General features: G+C 48.2%; 2 protein-coding genes across 2 annotated transcripts in view; both read left to right on the forward strand.

The window, feature by feature from the left end:
* The first annotated feature begins 1476 nt into the window (after positions 1-1476).
* On the forward strand, positions 1477-15099 carry TNFAIP6 (TNF alpha induced protein 6). The gene is made up of 6 exons (XM_066323341.1): positions 1477-1573; positions 6950-7087; positions 8630-8791; positions 11675-11903; positions 13141-13181; positions 14258-15099. Exons 1-6 carry the CDS (start codon positions 1480-1482, stop codon positions 14404-14406), a joined length of 813 nt encoding a protein of 270 aa, XP_066179438.1. The 5' UTR covers positions 1477-1479; the 3' UTR covers positions 14407-15099.
* A 1725-nt stretch (positions 15100-16824) lies between these two features.
* The window catches only part of RIF1 (replication timing regulatory factor 1), a 29152-nt gene continuing 28938 nt past the window's right edge, over positions 16825-17038 (forward strand). The window contains exon 1 of the mRNA XM_066323197.1: positions 16825-16979. Within this exon, the coding sequence (XP_066179294.1) occupies positions 16825-16979 (155 nt within the window). The remainder of the gene's footprint in view (positions 16980-17038) is intronic.

The following is a 17038-nucleotide window of genomic DNA, read 5'->3' on the forward strand; positions in this document are numbered from 1 at the left end:
ATCCAAACACAATCAGTGCAAAACGCTCTCTGCTGACTTCTTTTCATTGATCAGATGGTTGTGAAAATAAACCCGCTGTGAAAATGAATCCACCACCAAAATAAACTCAAATTCTCTATAAAAAGGAGAGAATGTTTAAAGGAGGATGAGGGGGAGCATGTGGGATCTCTTGGATGCTGTAAATGGTGTGGGGGGAAAGACTCTCAGCAGACAGGCTGGGAACTGGTTTTATTGTATGGGATCTGAGTACTGATGAGTGAGCAGAGCTGGGCACTGGGTTTATTCTATGGAATCTGGGTGCTGAGTAATGAGCAGAGCTGGGCACTGGGTTTATTCTATGGAATCTGAGTGCTGAGCAGTGAGCAGAGCTGGGCACTGGGTTTATTCTATGGAATCTGGGTGCTGAGTAATGAGCAGAGCTGGGAACTGATTTTATTCTATGGAATCTGGGTGCTGAGTAATGAGCAGAGCTGGGCACTGGGTTTATTCTATGGAATCTGAGTGCTGAGTAATGAGCAGAGCTTGCCTGGGGCAGACAGGCCGACTCTTGATTTTATTCTATGGAATCTGAGTGCTGAGCAGTGAGCAGAGCTGGGAACTGGTTTTATTGTATGGGATCTGGGTGCTGAGCAGTGAGCAGAGCTGGGCACTGGGTTTATTCTATGGAATCTGGGTGCTGAGTAATGAGCAGAGCTTGCCTGGGGCAGACAGGCTGGGAACTGATTTTATTCTATGGAATCTGGGTGCTGAGCAGTGAGCAGAGCTGGGAACTGATTTTATTCTATGGAATCTGGGTGCTGAGTAATGAGCAGAGCTGGGCACTGGGTTTATTCTATGGAATCTGGGTGCTGAGTAATGAGCAGAGCTTGCCTGGGGCAGACAGGGTGACTCTTGATTTTATTCTATGGAATCTGAGTGCTGAGCAGTGAGCAGAGCTGGGCACTGGGTTTATTCTATGGAATCTGAGTGCTGAGCAGTGAGCAGGGCTGGGCACTGGGTTTATTCTGTGGAATCTGAGTGCTGAGTAATGAGCAGAGCTGGGCACTGGGTTTATTCTATGGAATCTGGGTGCTGAGTAATGAGCAGAGCTGGGCACTGGGTTTATTCTATGGAATCTGGGTGCTGAGTAATGAGCAGAGCTTGCCTGGGGCAGACAGGCCGACTCTTGATTTTATTCTATGGAATCTGAGTGCTGAGCAGTGAGCAGAGCTCGGCTGGGGCAGTGTCTGTGTGTGCTCTGAGGGACAGGATGGATTCTTGGCCAGGCTGGGAAGGAGCAGAGCCAGCCGTGAGTCACATGGACCACTGCAGACACCCCAGCAGTCGGGGAAGGAGCTCAGCAGCACAATTGGAGCAGCCCCGCTGACCTCAGAGCCGAGCTCTCTATTTAAGCTCTGCCTCCCAGATGTTGCGGGAGGATCGAGCAGCTGCAAGAGGCAGCCCCGGAGTGTGAGAGCCGGGAACAATCCCAGCCAGGAGATGATCGCGCTGCTCTTCTTCTCTGCCCTGCTGTGGGACGAGGCTGGAGCCTGGGGCTTCAAGGATGGAGTGCTGCACAACTCCATCTGGTTAGGTAAGAGATAACTTTCCTTATCGCCACCGATGGTTTGTTTGTCCAGCAGGGAAAGGATGAGCGCCCAGCGCTGCCAAAACCGAGCTGTGCCCTGGTATCAGCCAAATTCTGCGCTGAAATTTATTGAGATATTTCCCCTGAGTAGTGACTGTCCCTTTTTTTTTACGAGCTGGCTGTTCGTACGGTTTCACTGAACTGCAGGGAAAGGTGATCACAGAACATTTCATCCGAAGGTATTTCCCTGCAGCAGGAGGCGAAGTGAAAACTGCCTTCATTAAATAACAGCGGCTTTGTTTTGCGGGAAAACGGGCTGGAAAAGAAACTTTTGCCAAAGGAATGAATTATTTCTGCCTGAACATACCTCCCGTGCCTGGGGTCCTGCATGGGAAACTAAATGATCTGGAAATAATAGTGATAATATTTCCCGGCTTTCTGGAAACGTGCGGAAAGTCGGGCCATCGGTTCGTTCACATCATTCAGCAGAGCAGGGGAGATTTCAAAAGGGCAAGGCAAAAATGCTGTGGGAATGGTTTTCTTGCACCTCAAGTGGCTTTCGAGAGCTCCGAGGGCTCTTTTACAGCTCGTTGTAATTATCCAATGCAACAGAGAACTGACTCAGGATGGAGCCTCACAGAGGATGCCAAAATAAAATAAAGGCACGCACCGAGCGCTCTGTTTTCCAGACAGACACTCACAAATCCTTCATCCCCTGTAGAATATCGTGCGTTTCCCGGAGGATTTGCAGGAATCCCTGGAGGTGCCTGTGCTCAGGTGTCCCATGAGTGGCTCCAGCCCCTCTCTCAGAGGAGCCTGCAAAGCCCACCAGGGGCACAAACGAGGCACAGAAAGGATCTTTTCCATTCGGCTGCACGTTTTTAATGACTTCTTCTCCTTTCCTCCCCTCCAAAACCTTCCCGTTGTGCCTCACAATTCCTGAGGGTGCTCAGGTGGGGAGAGCTCCAAGAAAGAGCAGCCTGGCAGCTCCACGTTCCACCTCTGCTGTTCAAAAATTGGGGATAACAGCGATCATTCCAGCAGTTTCATGAATTGGAGTCCGCTGGAAGGAAAAGCTTTTAAATGCTTTAGAATGGAGCAAGTGTGTGCTAATTGGAATGCACCATAAAATTCTGTTTGGCTACGCCTCTAAGTGTTTACCAGGAGAGTAAATAAAAATAAGCCAGGGGGTAAAAAAACCCCAATGGTTTTCTCTAAATAAACGAACCAAAATAGAAATGCACCGTCCTGTGTAAGTAGAGCAGTAATATTATTGAAATGAACCTCAGAGTGCAGTTAATTGAATTACCAGTGGAATTTAGTGACTCTGTATATAAATGAAGATAAAATTGGGAAAATTTCAGCCATCCAGCTCATGCTTCTTTGCATCTAAAATAAAATAACTTGAATAGTAAAAAAAATCACCCCAACGTCAGCCTCACCGTGCTGGAGCATCAGTAGAATAAAACCTGGGGATGCACAGTAACATCAGAGCTTTGCTTCTCTCCTCTTCTGATAAAGAACCAAACCCAAAATGCAGGAAAATTTCCATTTTACCTTTTCCCTCCACAAACCCTTAGAACATATGTGTATATATATATATATATATATATATAAAATCTTGAATTCTGTCACTCAGCACTCCTGGCTTTTACCTTTCTCCTTGTCACAAAACCTCTCTTGCTCCTCTCTTGCTGCAGCTGCCTCTGTCACCTCCTTGGGAACACATTCCTGGTGCCACTGGAATTTTAGTGCTGCTGGTTGTTGCCACCAGCACGTTGTGACCAGGGGTTTATTGTCAGCTCTGGAGGAGAGGTTGGCACTTGAGTTGACTCTGTGTCTTGCCCAGATTTGCCCCCAGGCTCACCCCAGTGCCAGTCCTCAGTGCTGTGGGGTTTTCCAGGCCAGCTGCTGCATTCTGTTCACAATTCCAGTCCCTTTCCCATTCCCACTCCGTGTGTCAGGGGGTTTAGGGGCTGCACTGACCCCGTTTTGGTGAACTTCTCTGAGTAGCAGAGGCCCGTGCCAGAAGCTCCATGTGGCCACTCTCTGCTTAGAAGTGAAATATTCCTCTTCGTTTAGCATTTCTCATTGGTCCCATGCATATTGCAGGTGCTTTATTGGCCAGATTTCACGCTGCTTGTGTTTGTGCAGCAGAGCTTGGCTGCATTTCACCCTCTCCTGCTGCTCTGGGGGAGCTGAGGGTCACTGTCCTGGCAGGATCCCGCTGGCTCTGGGCTCCAAGGAGGCATTTTAGGAAGTGGGAGTTGGAACAAAGGTGTCCTGGCAGCTGTGGAACCCATGGCCCTGTGGCGTGTGCCACTTGTGCGTGCCAGAAAAACCCAACATTTCCTGCAGGTTTATCTGCAGGGCCATGAACTCGCCTCCAGAAATAGCAATTGGTGTTCATTTGCCTGTGAAGATGCCTTTGGAGGTATATCCAGAGACAGGAATATGTAGGACCTGGGTCCGTGTTTGATCATGAGTTTATCTTCCTTCACATCCCCACGTGGAATTAAGGAGCCAGGGGAGGCAAGAAAATTGTCAGTGCAAGATCCCATCAGTTAATTAGGATTTTTTTTTCTGTCAGGGAATGCTGTGTCATTAATTGGGACACCCAGGGCCAGCAGCAGCTCTCAGAGCTGGGGGAGGAGGACGTGTGTGTGGTCTGTTTTTCCAGAGGCTATTTCTCCATGTGGCAGAGGAATAAAAGAGATGAAAGCTGGTTTCTCCTCACGGGGTGGTGCTGCTGTTGGTTTTAGCCTTGCAGATTGTGGGAAGAGCTGAATATCCCAGCAATATTCTGCCCAATCTGCTGCCTGTCCATAGAGAGGAGAGATACCTTTAGAGGGGTAAGATCTGAAAACAACACTGCCAGGTGAAAAAAACCCAACTAAAAATGGTGAGTTTTTAGTGGCAGCTCTGAGAGCTCGAGGAATACCATCAGTGGTTCCCAATCACCTTCCAGCTCCTTTCTCTGGGCTCTGCAGGGATCAATAATGTGAATTCCAGGCTGTCCCCTGAGCACTGTGCTGGTTCCTGAGGGATTCAGGGATTTACCAGCCCTGCATTCCCAATCCAACCCAACATCCCCAACTCTGCACACACACACTGAGCTGATTTCTCTTGATTTCTCCTGAGCCTTAGCCATGACAGGCTATGGAGTGCCTTGAAAAGTAATACTTCCTATGGCTAAATTCTGAATTAAAATGGAGATTTTGTAATAGAACACGGCACGATCCCCCGGCTGTGGGTTGTTGTGGCTGATGGAACTGCTCCTTCAGGGAGATTTTTCTGTGGAAGAGTTTTTATCCCGTGCCCATGCCAGTGATATTCCCAGGGATTCTGCAGAAAGAGGCTCTCCCTCTCCTGAGACTTTTGTCAGCATTCTAATTTATTTCTCTGGGCACAAGGCCAGCCACTGCAGGTCCGAACATCACCCTGGCAAACGTCATCCTGTGTCTATTAAGGGCTCTCACCATTCCTAACCACCATTCAGTGGCTTTTTTTTAATATAAAAAACCTCCCCTAACCCAGCCAAAAAAGCACCGGTTCCAAGCGTGTCCCTAGAAAATACATCCTTTATTTTTATTTTTTTTTCTGCTACAACTAACTACTGTAAAACCCCTCCCTGCTTTCCATCTTCCCCCAGTCCCGTTGGCTGGGCAAGAGCTGCAAACAGCCATCCCTCTCAGATTCTGCTGAACATAAGCATAAAGTTTGAGACCTAAACAAAAAGCCCCTTCAGATTAGAAATGCAGATTTTGCTGCTGAGACAGATTTCCATGCATATGGCACCAGACAAGTGCAACATGCAAAGATTAGAAAACTTGCAGCAGCGCTGGCAGTTTCTAGGTTTCCTTGGAAAGCTGTTTGATCTGGGACTTGCCATGGTAAATTAAAAAAAAATAATAAAATAATGAAGACAGTGCTTTTATTTTCTGTGCAGCAGAAATGTCAGCCAGCAATTGTTCTGGTCCTGCCCTTTGTGACACACGCTCAGATATTTTTATTTCACATTTTTTCCCCCCCCTTCTCTCTTTAATTTCTGCCTCTCCTCTGTCCAAGTAGCTGTGATTTCACTTCTCTGGAGATTCAAAACAAAGCTCTGATTCATCTTCCAAAGGCTCTTGGAGTTCCAGCCAAAAGGAGGCTGTGATAGGGCTCCAGGAGGAGCTTCCCCTGAGTCAGGCCGGGTACCCAGAGCTGGGGATGCTGATTCCACGTCGTCCCCTCACTCCTGCCCTGGGGTCATCCCAGGGACCCTGCCCAGCTTCGGGGGATTTTCTGTTCTTCACAAACTCTCCAAGCGCTGACTCCATCTGGGCTAAACTTCTCCTGCTTCAAATCCTGCCTTTGGGTGTTACACACCCCTTTGGGTGTCACTCATCCCTTTGGGTGTCACACTCATCCCTGTGGGTGTCACACATCCCTGTGGGTGTCACACATCCCTTTGGGTGTCACACATGTCCCTTTGGGTGTCACACATCCATTTGGGTGTCACACATCCCTGTGGGTGTCACACTCATCACTTTGGGTATCACATCCCTGTGGGTGTCACACATCACTTTGGGTGTCACACATGTCCCTTTGGGTGTCACACATCCCTGTGGGTGTCACACATCCCTTTGGGTATCACACTCATCCCTTTGGGTGTCACACGTCCCTGTGGGTGTCACACATGTCCCTGTGAGTGTCACTTATCCCTTTGGGTGTCACACATCCCTGTGGGTGTCACACTCATCACTTTGGGTATCACACATGTTCCTTTGGGTGTCACACATCCCTGTGGGTGTCACACATCACTTTGGGTGTCACACTCATCCCTTTGGTTGTCACACATCACTTTGGGTGTCACACATGTCCCTTTGGGTGTCACACATCCCTGTGGGTGTCAACATCCCTGTGGGTGTCACACATCCCTGTGGGTGTCACACATGTCCCTGTGAGTGTCACTTATCCCTTTGGGTGTCACACATCCTTTGGGTGTCACACTCATCCCTTTGGGTATCACACATCCTTTGGGTGTCACACATCCCTGTGGGTGTCACACACATCCCTTTCATTGTCACACTGATGCCTTTTCGGGCTACCTCAAACAGAGGCCAGACAAAGTGAAGGGAATAAAGAGCAACAGTATTTATTGAAGGGCCCTCAGGTACATCCCAGGCAGACAAAACCCGCAGGGGCTGCACCCCAAATGGACAAAGGATCACGAGTTGTGACACTTTCACTTCGGGAGAGTGGCGCTTTCCCGACACTTCCCGCGTGGACACATCTGAACATTCCCTCCTCTGGAAGAGGATCAGGCTGACGTGCAGGGCTGGGGGAGCTGCTGGAGGAGGTGAGAGCTGACCTGTTTGTCCCCGTGTGTCCCCGCAGAGCGAGCAGCAGGGGTGTATCACCGCGAGGCGCGCTCCGGCAAGTACCGGCTGACCTACGCCGAGGCCAAGGCCGTGTGCGAGTACGAGGGAGGACACCTGGCCACCTACCAGCAGCTGGAGGCAGCTCGCAAAATAGGTCTGGAAACAGCCAGGGCACTTCACTCCTCCCTGCTGGGCTCCTCCGGAGGGTGGTTGGTGGCGTGTTGGCTGTGATTGTGTCTCTGTTTGTGCTCAGCTCTGGGGCAGAGGGGTTTGGGAGTTCCGCGGGGTTTTGCCCAAGTTGACAACTTGGGGACTGAGAATGATGAGTGTCAGGGTGTTCCCACCCTCCCAGGCATTGGGAAATGGGAATTCCAATTCCAATGTGACACCACCAATTCCCAATCCCCCAGGCAGCCCTGCCCTCTGGCAGTGGGATCCATTCCCTGTGTCCTGTCCCTCCAGCCCTTGTCCCCAGTCCCTCTGCAGCTCTCCTGGAGCCCCTTCAGGCCCTGCCAGGGGCTCTGAGCTCTGCCTGGAGCCTTCCCTTCTCCAGGGGAACATTCCCAGCTCTGCCTGGAGCCTTCCCTTCTCCAGGGGAACATTCCCAGCTCTGCCTGGAGCCTTCCCTTCTCCAGGGGAACATTCCCAGCTCTGCCTGGAGCCTTCCCTTCTCCAGGGAACATTCCCAGCTCTGCCTGGAGCCTTCCCTTCTCCAGGGAACATTCCCAGCTCTCCCAGCCTGACTCCAGCCCTGAGAGCATCTCCCTGACCTCCTCTGGACTCGCTCCAACCACTCAACATCTGGGGTTTTTTTGCATCCAGATACTCACTCTGCAAGGCAATGAGTGCTGTGCTTGCAGTGAAAAGTGGAGCTGAGTGAGGGGTGCCCTGTATTTCCAGCTGATTCCTAATAGCTTCCTCATTCATTCAGAGCACCGGGAAAACAGTGGAAAATATCCTCCACTCCAGACATTTTTTCACTCTGCTGTTGAGTCAGAAGCTGGCTCGCAGCAGCAGCACATGTGAAAAGGTTACCTTTGTTTCTTCTGAGCCCTAAGATGCCACAAATACGTTCCAGTTCCTGTCCATGAAAACCCTGGATGGGTCTCCACCAGAGGGTGAACAACATTGCATTCTTTGGCTATTGGTGTTAAGTTCTCAGCCACAAAATGCATTACCAGGATCTTTTTGCTTGGCAGGAGATCCTCGAGGCATTTCAGGTATTTCAGTTTAAATTGGAAGTGTTTTAAGCAAATACTCGGGGATTTTAGCTGCCTGCAGTATTTGCCTGCAGTATTTTATGTATTTTTAGAACTTACTGCTGAGAACTCTTGAGACAGGATTGAGTAAATTTGTGTGACTTCAAAAGGGAAACAGAGAACACCCTCGGAAAACTCATCCAATGGATAATTTGATTACAAGTGCTGCTAGAGCACTTAAATCTGACTGTGCAGTCCATCTGCATTCAATTTGGGCTTTCAGATGAAGAACCAGCAATCACATTGTGGAGAGCACGATTCAATTTTAGCCTTTGTATTTAAAATTATCCTCTGAACGCTCCCGTGTAGCTCAATTTCCATCAGGACAATGACACCCAGGTCACGGAGCCATCAGCTCCAGTGAGACTTGGCTGAGCCACAGCAGCCCAGGACTGATCCAATCAAGCCCAGCATGGATCATTTCCCCTCTGCTGCAGGTTTCCACGTGTGTGCTGCTGGCTGGATGGCCAAGGGCAGAGTTGGTTATCCCATAGTGAAGGCTGGAGCCAACTGTGGCTTCGGCAAGACGGGAATTGTGGACTATGGAATTCGCCTCAACAGGAGCGAGAGGTGGGACGCCTACTGCTACAACCCCCATGGTGAGGAGCCAGGACCACGGGGAATGTCCCCTCTTGTCCCCTCTTGTCCCCTCTTGTCCCCTTTTGCCCTCTTTTATCCTCTTCTGTCCTCTCTTTTCCTCTTTTGTCATCTTTTGTCCTCTCTTGTCCTCTTTTGTCCTCTCTTCTCTCTTGTCCTCTCTTGTCCTTTTTTGTCCTCTCTTGTCCTCTTTGGTCTTCTTTTGTCCCCTCTTGTCCTCTTTTATCTTCTTTTGTCCTCTCTTGTCCTCTCTTGTCCTTTTTTGCCCCCTCTTGTCCTCTCTTGTCCCCTTTTGTCCTCTTTTATCCTCTTCTGTCTGCTCTTGTTCTCTTACGCCCTTTTTTGTCCTCTTTTGTCCTCTCTTGTTCTCTTTTGTCCTCTCTTGTCCCCTCTTCTGTCCTCTTTTGTCCTCTCTTGTCCTCTTTTGCATTTAGCCCATAATTTCTCTGAATGATCTCAGGGCTTTCTGCCCATGATCAGAGGTATTCTGCCTGCAACAGGCTAAATTTGGTGTTAACCCTTCTGTTTTTGTGTCTGAGATGGAACAGGTCGGAAAATGAATGCTCTGTCTGGCATTCTGAGGAGTTCTGTCCTAGGGAGGAATTGTTCCCTGGGAGGGTGGGGAGAGGCTGGATGGAATTCCCAGAGAAACTGTGGCCACCCCTGGATCCTCAAATGTCTAAGGCCAGGCTGAATGGGGCTTGGAGCAGCCTGGGATGCTGGAAGGTGTCCCAGCCCATGGCAGGGGTGGCATGGGATGAGTTTTAACATCCCTTCCAATCCAAACCATCCTTTAATCCTATGATCCTACGAGTGAAACTCCCAGCAGCTCCCAGCAGCTCCCAGCAGTGCAATTAAATGAGGAAAAGTGGATCTCCAGAGCAGATCATGAGTGACATGATCACCCAGCCATGACTGCCAAGGACCTCAGCACAGACATCTCCCCATCCCCGTCCCCACTGCCCTGCAGGTGACTGCAACACTCCCATGGCCACTGGCACCACGGGGACAAAGACACTTCACCTGGGGACGCTCAGGGGACGTGGAAGACGTGGCAGCAGGAAGGAAAGCAAAGCTCCAGCTTGGCTCTGCTGCTGCTCCCAGTGCTCAGCCCAGCCTGGCAGAGCCGGAGTCAGGCTTGTCCATGACGTCTGCACAGCTGTGCACATTTTGTTTGTGCTCCCAGGGCTGGGCCTTGTTTATGCTGCTCAAATATCTCTGTGGGGTGGGGGCCGTTCCCAGATGTTCCCTGCACAAAGAGAGCTGCAGAGAGATTCCTGCCTTTGGAATTTCTGCATGAGGCCGTGTCCTTTGTCAGCCTCTCCTCTGGGCCCCGGGGAGCTGCTGGCCAGTTTGGGCAGAGGACCAGCAAAAAAAGGAAACCAGAGCTGCCAAAACTGCACAGACAGAGCCTCCAGCGCTGCAGGGATTGGTGTCCATGGCCTGTGCAGCCTGGCAGGGCTGTCTGCAGGTGGGACTAGGACAAAACTCTGACAGAACTGAGCCTGTGCCCTGCCCCGGGAGGCCAAAGGTGGCAAGAGGAGCTCATGGGACTGTTTGGGTGTTGGAAGTGTTCATCCCACCTAGCAGAGATCATGGAATGATGGAACCATGGAATGGGATGGGTTGGAAAGGATCTTAAAGCCCATCCAGTGCCACCCCTGCCATGGGCAGGGACATTTCCACCATCCCATCCTGCTCTGAGCCCTGTCCAACCTGGCCTGGGACACTGCCAGGGATCCAGGGGCAGCCACAGCTGCTCTGGGAACTCCAGCCCAGGCAGGAATTCCCAATCCCCAATGTCCCAGGCAGCCCTGCCCTCTGGCAGTGGGATCCATTCCCTGTGTCCTGTCCCTCCAGCCCTTGTCCCCAGTCCCTCTGCAGCTCTCCTGGAGCCCCTTCAGGCCCTGCCAGGGGCTCTGAGCTCTGCCTGGAGCCTTCCCTTCTCCAGGGGAACATTCCCAGCTCTGCCTGGAGCCTTCCCTTCTCCAGGGGAACATTCCCAGCTCTGCCTGGAGCCTTCCCTTCTCCAGGGGAACATTCCCAGCTCTGCCTGGAGCCTTCCCTTCTCCAGGGAACATTCCCAGCTCTCCCAGCCTGTCCCCAGAGGGGTTCCAGCCCTGGAGCAGCTCCGTGGCTCCTCTGGACCCTCTCCAACAGCTCCACATCTCTCTGGAGTTGCAGCTCCTGAGCTGGAGCTCTGCAGGTGTTGCAGTGGAGCTGAGCTGGGAATTTCTGGGCTCACAGAGAATTTACAAACTCAGGGGGTAAATCCATCTTAGTGCTCCTAATTCCTGTGCCCTGGGTGCCCTCCTGACACAGCTCTAAATTGGGCTAAATCCTAAATCCTGGCAGGAATTCCCAGTTTGGTCAGCCCCAGTGTCAGGGAGCTGGCAAAGTCCAAAAGGTCACTGGATCAAACCAGGAGCGTTTTTATTCCAAAGGGAACATAGAACAGCTGGAACAGCAGGAATACAACACCAGGTGTGTGATCACAACCTGGTTTTTGTAGAAGACACACTTGCAAGAGGTTTTTGAAGAAGAGAGGATGAATCTGAGTGTCAGTGTGACTTGCAGGTACAGCTGGCAAGCTTGAGAGAGCCACAAATCCCAAATGCCTTTTACACAAAACACAGCTCTGACCCCAGATCCACTGAAGGCAGCAAAAGCTTTTCCTGTGATTTCAGTGAGGTTTGGATCACACCTCTTACTTCCAAAATATCTCCTTCCAAAAGCTGGGAATGGCTGCCATTCACCAAGTGAGCCCATCAGAAGCTTTGTCACTCTGGATATTCCTGTGTCACCTCCAGGTCAAAGCTCCTGAAGACTCCAACCACAGCCAGAATTAAAACTTAAAACTCTCTCTGGTTGTATTTCCATCTCAGGAAAAGAGTGTGGGGGAGTGTTCACGGACTCCAAACACGTTTTCAAGTCTCCGGGCTACCCAAACGAGTACGAGAACAATCAGATCTGTTACTGGCACATCCGGGTCAGGTACGGGCAGAGGATCCACCTGCAGTTCCTGGAGTTTGACGTGGAGGAGGACACTGCCTGCCTGGCTGATTTCCTGGAAATCTACGACAGCTACGACGATATCAACGGCTTTGTGGGCAGGTAAAGCTGATTTGAATATGCAAATTCGTGGTTAAGCAAATTCCTGTTTAATTTGCGCCCCTCTCAGAAGAATGCTGTTTATAATTTATAAGATACACTCACCTGAACAGAATAATTTTTAGGGTCCCAGTAAAAATCTGAAGGATTCGTTGCTGCCAAAGACTTTTCAAAAAATTTTATTTTTTCTATATAAACTTCTCCTTATTTCTTGCACCATTTGAACAAGCTTCCTGCGTGACAGTTCCAATTATTTTGGAATTGGACAGGCTCTTCTCTCCTGATTTTCCTTGATTTTCCCCTCCCTCAGAAGAACTTTATCCAATTTGCAGTGCTGAGCTGCCCCAAATTCCTGCAGCAATATTCCCTGATTTATCATTTCTGATAATTTAACACAGAGCTGATCAGAGTTTCAGGGAACTGAGCTTTGCCTTCTTCTGCTTTGTTAAATGAGATGAAAAGAAGCTGCAAGATTTTTTTTTAGTTCTCTCTGCTCATCCCAGTTCTCCAGGAAGAACCTCTGGCAGTCTCAAATATTTGTATTTTGTGTTTCCTTTAATTGAAAGGAGAGAGAAGTGTTAAACTGTTAGCAAAAAGATATTACATTTAAGTTGCTGTCTGCTATTTTCTAACAATATCAAAACAAGGGTTATACTTCCTCTCTCCTATTATTAATTCTCACTTTCTTTTCTTTGTTGTTGTAGTTTAACTTACTCTTTACCAGCCAGGTTTTGGTAGGAAGTAATAATTGCAATTAATTGGAATATGGAATTATTCCGTAATTTGGAAGGAAAATTAAGGTAATATTTTCCAGACCAAAAAATAAAGCAGAAAAAAGTGACAAAAAAACCCCAATTCCTGCCACTTTTCACACCCTCTCTACAAATCACATGCAGCAAAGCAGGAATTCAGTCCATTTTTGCTTTTCCAGATAATTTAAATGGATTTTTTTTTTGCAGTGTTGTTCCTCTCTTAGCCTTGGCTCATTCTTCTTTTCCTTAAGCCCTTGTGAAATTGTTTATTTTTTTTTCCTTGTTTTGCATCATTTATTTCTTGCAGATATTTAAAACTGGTTCCTCCCCTCAGTCTTACCACAGGATGATGACAAAAAGCTTTCTTGAGGCAATTGTTTTAACACAGAATTCCAAAAAGTGAACACCTAAAACTAATTTATCCCCTTGAGCCCCATTAGGGCTGTGCCATAATTCCCATGTCCTTTAATAATTTCACTTTTTTCCAGGTTTTGTGGAGATGAGTTGCCAGATGACATCATTAGCACAGGTAATTTGTTTGCACTCTTCGCAGGAGATTAAAAAGCCAATTAATTACTTCTAAATAAATGTAAATCAGCTTAATTAGAGGGAAGTGTGCCCTGAAAAAAAATCTTAAAACCCCCAAAAAACATATCTGAAAAAAAACCCCTTAAAAGCCAAGTAATATATCTGAAAAGAACTTAAAGCCCCCAAAAAATACATCTGAAAAAACCTTCAAAACTCAAAAAATACATCTGAATAAAAATTTAAAACCCTAAAAATATGTCTGAAAAAAGCCCCTTAAAACTCAAAAAATACATCTGAAAAAACCTCTTAAAAACTCAAAAAATACATTGGAAAAAAACCTTAAACCACAAAAAAAAGTATGTGTAAGAAGTTAAAACCTCCAAAAATATATCTCAAAAAACTTAAAACCCCCCAAAAAATATACCTGAAAAGAAAAATCTTAAAATGCATCTGACAAACAAGTTTAAACCCCAAAAATATATCTGAAAAAAACTTTAAAAACACCCAAAATTTGTCTGAAAAAATACTTAAAACCCCCAAAATACATCTGAAAAAAACCTTAACCCCCCCAAAAAACATATTTGAAAAAAACCCCCTTAAAACTCAAAAAAATACAACTGAAAAAACCCTTAATCTACAAAAAAAGTACGTGAAAGAAGTTAAAACCTCCAAAAATATGTCTCAAAAAACTTAAAACCCCAAAAATATACCTGAAAAGAAAATCTTAAAACTCAAAAAAAAAAAAAGCATCTGAAAAAAATGTTTAAAACCCCAAAAATATATCTGAAAAACCCCAAAAATTGATCTGAAAAAAATACTCAAATCCCCAAAAATACATCTGAAAAAAACCTTAACCCCCGCAAAAACATCTTTGAAAAAAAAAAAACACCTTAAAACCCAAAAAAGACATCTGAAAAAAACTTTAAAACCCAAAGTACATCTGAAAAAAAATAAATTACAACTGGAAATAAATCTTAAAAAACTCCTTAAAACCCCCTGAACTATACCTGAAATGCCACGTTTTGATGCCATCTAAGCCCTTAATTGATAAATTTTAATTTTTTTTCCATGGCCCAGGCAATGTGATGACACTGAAGTTCCTGACCGACGCCTCGGTGACCGCGGGAGGTTTCCAGCTCAGATACACCACCCTGGACTCTCCTGCCAGGAACACCACATCCCAAGGGAAAACCAACTTCTTGTCTGGAAAATTTGGGATTATGTGAGCAGAATAGCCAGAAAAGTGTTTTTACACCGACCCCAATTCAGATATTTGTGTCTTCAGATTAAGATTTTTTTTTTGATCTCTTTTTAAGTTTTTCTTTTCGGCTTTTCCTATGTTTTGTTAATAAACTTCACTAGGGAATAAATTATAAAATATACTTATATGGGGGTAATAGAAAACTATTTTTAGAATACAAGTACTGTAAAAATCGGAAGAACTCTTTGCTACCAAAGACTTAGAAATTATTTTTCTATATAAACCGCTCCTTCTCCTCATTTCTCACACCACTTGAACAAACTTTTTGTGTGACTGTTCTCATTATTTTTAAACTTAACAGCCTCTTCTCTCCTCATTTCTCTTGATTTGTACGTATTTATTTTTTTTAGCCTGCTGCTTTTTTCCACCCCCCCTGTTCTGTATGCATTATTCTGTTTTAAAATTGATTTTCTTGAACTCGGAGGGCCTTCAGTGGACACTTGTTTTTGAGACACAAAAATTCATCTTGTGGGTGGCCCAGCAGCCACTCCACGTGAAGATTGGAAAACAAGCAACAAAGAGCACAGGATCCTCTGGATTTAATTTTATTAAAATTTAATTTTATTGAAATTAACAAGCTCCAGCAGGATGGGTTCTGTCAGGGTTTCCTCATGCAGGGAAGAGATGTGGAAGCCCTTTCACTTCTCTTTAGCAAATAATTAAAAGGAATGGCTTCGTAATGAGAATAAAAGGGGTGAGATGAAGCAGCAGGAGGAACTTCTCACTTCTCACTGTGTCAGAAGACACCCCCGAGGTGTTGGACGTTGTTTACACGGGTCTAAAAGACTGTCCTCGTTTCAATTGCTGAATTTAAAAATCCTTCTCCAGATGTTTTTCACCGAAGCAGCATTAAAGCTACCTCTGTTCTAACCACACCGAGTTTGCAGTGAGTTCATTTGTTTCTTTAATTTAAAGGAGTACACGAGTTCTGAGTTTGTTTCTGAGTGTTTTCTCCAGGCCAGATCTGCAGGAATCTGATGCCCGCAAAGAATTTTCCTGTCAATTAGATTTTGTTTGGAGCATTTGTACTCCTCATCACCTGAATTCACCAGAAATGGTTTCGCAGAAGAATGGAAGATCTTAAGCTGGTCAGCCCCATTTTTGCTTTATTTCTTCTAACTCTCGATTGTTTAAATCTATTTAATTTCTGAGTTTTTATTATAATTTCACTGGGAATATCATCCTGTTTGCTGTCCGTACTGGAGAACAACACTGCAGCTCTCCTCCTGCTTATTCCCAACACTTCAATCGAGCTGCACGAAACAAGTTCTGCATCACCACATTTATGGGATTTACCAGCATATAAAATGTGCTTTTTAATCCTGCCACCTTGTGTTCACGGTGCCTGCTGTACAACACCATTCCCAATTCCCAAGATCAGCGCTTGCCCATAGGGAAGAGAATAAGGAAAAGCATGAGGAGGATGGTAATATTTTATACATGGCCTCGGGGTGGGGATTTTTCTTGTTGTTGTTCTTTCTTTAACTGGGAAGTGACAGGTCCTGGGTTGATATGGATGAGGTCAGGGAATCCCTGGAATCGCCATGGGATGTTTTTTTGGGAAGAGACCCTTCCCAGGGCAGGCACAGGGAACCCTGGAGGTGACAACGCCTGTGACTGCTCCAGCCTGGCTCTAGACCGGACATCCCACGGTTTTCCAACACTTTGGATTCGCTGCCAGGGCTGGGATTTCCTATCTCTCCCCTGCCAGCTGGGACACCCCACACGCCGGGATAAATTCCCGGTTTATGCCGGCAGGTTCTCATGGAGCTGGAGGTTAATTCCAGTCATTAATTAGGGGGTTGACTCAAGTGAGCTGACCTACAGCTTCCTCCCGAGCGTCAGCTCGGATCTCTGCTCTCCGTGACCAGGGACAGGAGCCAGGGAACGGCCGGAGCTGTTTCAGGGCGTGTTTAGGTGGGAAATCAGGGAAAGGTTCTTCCATCCAGCAGAGGGTGGTCTGGCACGGACCAGGTTCGCCACGGCACGATCACGGCCCCAAAGCTGCCAGAGCTCCAGGAGCGTTCGGACACCGCTCTGAGGGATGCCCAGCGTGGATTGCTGGCCGGGGCCAGGAGCCGGACATGGATCATTCTCCCCTTTCCGCCGCTATTCCCGCACTCCGGCATTTGCGCCTCCGGCGCCGACTGACCGCCCTCAGCGCCGAGGCGGCCCCGCCCCTTGCTCTGCCCCGCCCTTCCCGTCGAGCCTCCACCAATCAGCGGCGAGGGGCGGGGCCGCCGCGGGGCGCGGGAATCTCCACGCCGCGTTCCCATTGGCCGGAGCCCGCGCGCCGCCGGGCCCGCGCGCGCCGCCATCTTAGCGCGGGAGGCGCGCGGCGTTGAGGGGCGGCCGCGTTCCGGGGGGAGGCGGCGGCGCCGCCATGAGCGCTCCCGGCCCCGAGCCCGCCGGGCCCCATCCCGATCCCAGCGCTCCCGATCCCGCCGCCGCCTTCAGCCTCGGCCCGCTGCTCCAGACCCTGCAGGACCCCGCCGCTCCGCCGGGAGAGCTGACGGACGCGCACCTCACCATCATCAGGTGAGCGGAGGGGGGACGCGCACGCTGCCGGAGGGAAGCGGAGGATCGCTGAGGAGCCT

This window comes from Sylvia atricapilla, chromosome 7 (genome assembly GCF_009819655.1).
Source record: "Sylvia atricapilla isolate bSylAtr1 chromosome 7, bSylAtr1.pri, whole genome shotgun sequence".
Classification (NCBI taxonomy): domain Eukaryota; kingdom Metazoa; phylum Chordata; class Aves; order Passeriformes; family Sylviidae; genus Sylvia; species Sylvia atricapilla.